Source organism: Coffea arabica, chromosome 1e (assembly GCF_036785885.1).
Source record: "Coffea arabica cultivar ET-39 chromosome 1e, Coffea Arabica ET-39 HiFi, whole genome shotgun sequence".
NCBI lineage: Eukaryota > Viridiplantae > Streptophyta > Magnoliopsida > Gentianales > Rubiaceae > Coffea > Coffea arabica.
The window spans coordinates 51,249,483-51,253,253 of record NC_092311.1 but is presented as its reverse complement, the minus strand read 5'-3'; the positions used below and the strand labels follow the sequence as shown (position 1 = coordinate 51,253,253).

At 42.1% G+C, this 3,771-nt stretch overlaps 1 protein-coding gene across 1 annotated transcript; it reads left to right on the top strand.

Annotated features, from left to right (window-relative positions):
- The first annotated feature begins 434 nt into the window (after positions 1–434).
- LOC113713317 (U-box domain-containing protein 9) lies at positions 435–3,457 on the top strand. The gene is made up of 2 exons (XM_027237021.2): positions 435–1,201; positions 2,014–3,457. The coding sequence occupies exons 1-2, from the start codon at positions 896–898 to the stop codon at positions 3,097–3,099; spliced, it is 1,392 nt and encodes a 463-aa protein (XP_027092822.1). The 5' UTR covers positions 435–895; the 3' UTR covers positions 3,100–3,457.
- Positions 3,458–3,771: the final 314 nt, after the last annotated feature.

Here is a 3,771-nt window from a genome sequence, read left to right as displayed (position 1 = left end):
AATATGTTTTGAAGAAACCAATCAAAATTGGTTCGAAAAGAATAAATGAATTAGAAGTCGGCTGTCAAATTGACTTAATGACGCATTTACGCCTGCCCGTTATATTAAATATAGTAGTAGCAGGAGGAGTGTGATGCGAGTAGTATCCATAGCAAAAATCACAGAAAATGCTAAACAAGTAGGAGTTACATCTTTGTCATGAGAAGATGAAGAAGAAGTGGTAAAAAATAAAAAAAGGGCAAGAGGGGTTTGCCGCCCTTGCAGGAGGAGTGACGAGTCCTTCCGCGTAGATGCCAGCTGCTATGGCCACGGATTCCCTGATTGCCTACGCTACACCATGGACCACTCTCCCTCTCCGCATCACCCCTCCCGGGTCCCACCCCAACTTCACACACTCACACACTACCACTACTGTACTACACTTGCACTCTCTCCTGATTCCTGAACGAAACGCTTACACACCCCCTCCCATCCTCCTGTCTCATTCCCATCAGTCTCTCATTCTTCTTCTCTACACTAACCTGTACCCAGCCCGCCACGCTGCCCAGTGCTCTCTAACTCTCCAACTCTACCTCCCCAGCCAAGTTAAGGATAACAAAAAGGGAAACCCAATTAGTGGTAGAAGTGCCTTAGGTAATCAGGTATAAAAATATATAGTTAGTTTCTTTATTATTCTTCTTCTTCTCAAAAGCCCTCAGACATATGAAACAGAGCAATAACTCCACCGTGTTCTGCTTAGCCTTTACTGGCAATGAAGGAAAAAATTTCCCATGAATATTACTACTCATAATAATCATCCACATTTATTCCGATCCTGTTTTTCCTCCTTTTTTCTGCTAAAATCTTGAGAGATCAAGGAAGAGGGGCTCTTGCCAATTTCTTGAAGGGACAAGAAATGGCGAAAAGTGGGGTGCTGGAGGATGGAGATGGTGATCCGGTGGTGGCGGCCGCGGCAAAGGTGATGGAATTGAAGAGGGAATTGCAGAAGATTGTCAAAGCAATTGATGAGGGTGATGATGTTAATTTGGACGCCCTGGATAAGGCCCACCGGTTGCTTTGTGCTCTCAAGGAGTTGAAGATTAAGAAGCGATCCTTGTCTTCCAAGATTCACGATTCCTCCTCTCTAACTGTCCCCGACGAGTTTTGCTGCCCGCTTTCCGAAGAACTCATGAGGGATCCTGTTATTGTCGCCACCGGTCAGGTACCCACCAATTATCCTCCTTTCTTTCCCTTGCGAGGTTTCCTTGGAATTTTTAGTTTTTTTTTTCCTGTTTGGGGATAATTCCATGTGGGTTTTGGCGGATTGGGACGACTGTAGTGACATTGTGGGGTTCTAAAGATTGAAGAGATTTAAACTTGATACTGGAATTTGAAGTGGCAAGTGTCTTCTGACACCGCCCAAAAGTACAAAGGCAGACGAGAAGAAAAGGGCAACTTTGTTTCTTTCGTGTTCTTTTGTTTGGTTGTGCTGGTTTAGTGTTTATTTTTCTTGCATTTGTCTAAATTTAGTATATGGGTTGTGTGTTACATGGCTGAATAAATTTGATGAATTGCTCATCATTTGAATGGATTATGGAAGTAGCAATTTCCCCATGGGCTGATAAAAGCTCTTGTGTGCTTGATTTGGACTATAGAACGCCAAATGGCCTTTGGTGGCGTAATATAGGTTTTAGTTGACTGGTATACTAGTGAATTGTGAAGGAGAACGCGGAGCTTGGTTTATTTTTTGTTGTCTTCACAAATGGTTTCGCAGGACTTTCTTAAACTAGTTTAGAATTGTGGCTTCAGACAGAGATCAATTCTGGAATTGATGAGACGGAAAGCCTCTACTGCTTGTGAAGTAGAGTACTATCCAGACGACACATTTGTGGAAAGCAAAGGCGTATTGCAGTTTATTTTTTATCTTTTTCATTTGAGTAGGGTTAAATTTGGTGAATGTTTTTTCCTTTTGGTTGATATTTTGTTTGCCTTCCCCGTGATATTTTGCTCAAACTTTCGCCACTAATCTTGCAGACTTATGATAGACCCTTCATTCAGAAATGGTTAAAAGATGGAAATAGGACGTGTCCCCGGACTCAACAAGTACTTTCGCATACTATTCTTACGCCTAATCACTTGATTAGAGAAATGATATCACAATGGTGCAAGAACAATGGGATCCAATTGCCAGACCCCACACAGTATTCTGAGGATGATGGGCCAACAGAAGCTGATAGGGACCGTTTCATTTCTTTGCTTTCAAAGATGTCTTCTTCATTATCTGATCAAAAGGAATCAGCTAGGGATCTGCGGCTGTTGACCAAAAGGATGCCTTCATTCCGAGCCCTATTTGGTGAATCTGTTGACGCGATACCTCAATTGCTATCTCCCATATCTAAAAGCAAGTCTCCAAGTGATATTGACCCTGACATGCAAGAAGACATAATCACAACCCTTTTGAATCTTTCCATTCATGACAACAATAAGAAGCTTGTGGCAGAAACCCCAATGGTTATTCCTCTTCTTATGGATGCCTTACGATCGGGAACTATAGAAACAAGGAGCAATGCTGCAGCTGCTCTGTTCACATTGTCAGCCCTCGACTCCAATAAAGCACTAATAGGAAAATCTGGCGCATTGAAACCCCTGATTGATCTTCTAGATGAAGGTCACAACATAGCAATGAAAGATGTGGCATCAGCAATCTTTAATTTGTGTATCCTTCATGAGAATAAGGCAAGAGCTGTTAGAGATGGCGCTGTGAAGGTGATCCTGAAAAAGATCACAAATAGAGTGCTGGTGGATGAGTTATTGGCCATCCTTGCCATGCTCTCAAACAATCAGAAGGCTGTGGAGGAAATGGTAGAGTTTGAAGCTGTTCCATGCTTATTTAGTATAATGAGAGGGACAGCATGTGCTCGCAACAAGGAGAACTGCATCGCTATTCTTTACACTATTTGTTTCAGCGATCGGACAAAGTGGAAGGAGATGAGAGAAGAAGATAGAACTTATGGTACAATCTCTCAGCTTGTTCAAAATGGTACTTCAAGAGCCAAGAGAAAGGCCAGTGGCATTCTTGAGAGACTAAATAGGGCTGTCAATCTTACCCACACAGCATGATGCAGCCACTCCAGCCTTACCCTGCACAAAGCCTGTAAATTCTACTACAATCCTTTCTCTCTTCCGTGCTGCTACTATACTGCTGAAGGCAGCTTGTGGGTTTTTCTCAAAACTAGCGTTATTGTACATTCTGTGACGTCACCAAGGTTTTGATCTTGAGGTTTATGGATTTATTAGTACAGTCTTTGTGAATGATTACAACAGGGAGCTTTTGGTATAAGATTCTCTCTTTTATATTGCTCAATAATCAGTGCACATGGCTTTGTTTAGTAGGCTGCTTCCCTTTGTGCTGCTACTAGTTAAAAATGTCCAATCCGCAGCTTTCTGCGCCTCCAATTTAAAGTCCTTTTGTTTATAAGATTTTCTTTGGTGATTGCCTAATTATGCTTATGCTTAACCTAGGTACATCCCTGTTTCAATTATTTGAACATTAGCAAATGCTTGCATTGGTTTCTTGAGTTGTCTGCAGGCAACAAACTCCGCTTGCACGGGTGTCCCACCGGTGGATAAAGGTATAAATATTGTCGCTATGCGAAATATACGCCTAAAACATATTCTAATCTCCCACATCTTTTGAATGCTAGTGGTCGGTGGATAAATCATCTTGCAGTTCTGGCTGCAGAAAAGAATTGAGCAATTGACCGAGTTCCCTACCCTTTTCTCCCAAAACTT

What these genes read in the sequence shown, in the direction of transcription:
- LOC113713317 (XM_027237021.2), top strand. Translation starts at nt 896, where the DNA reads ATGGCGAAAAGTGGGGTGCTGGAGGATGGAGATGGTGATCCGGTGGTG. An exon ending in TTATTGTCGCCACCGGTCAG is followed by an intron (nt 1,202 to 2,013) that starts GTACCCACCAAT and finishes CTAATCTTGCAG; the next exon opens with ACTTATGATAGACCCTTCAT.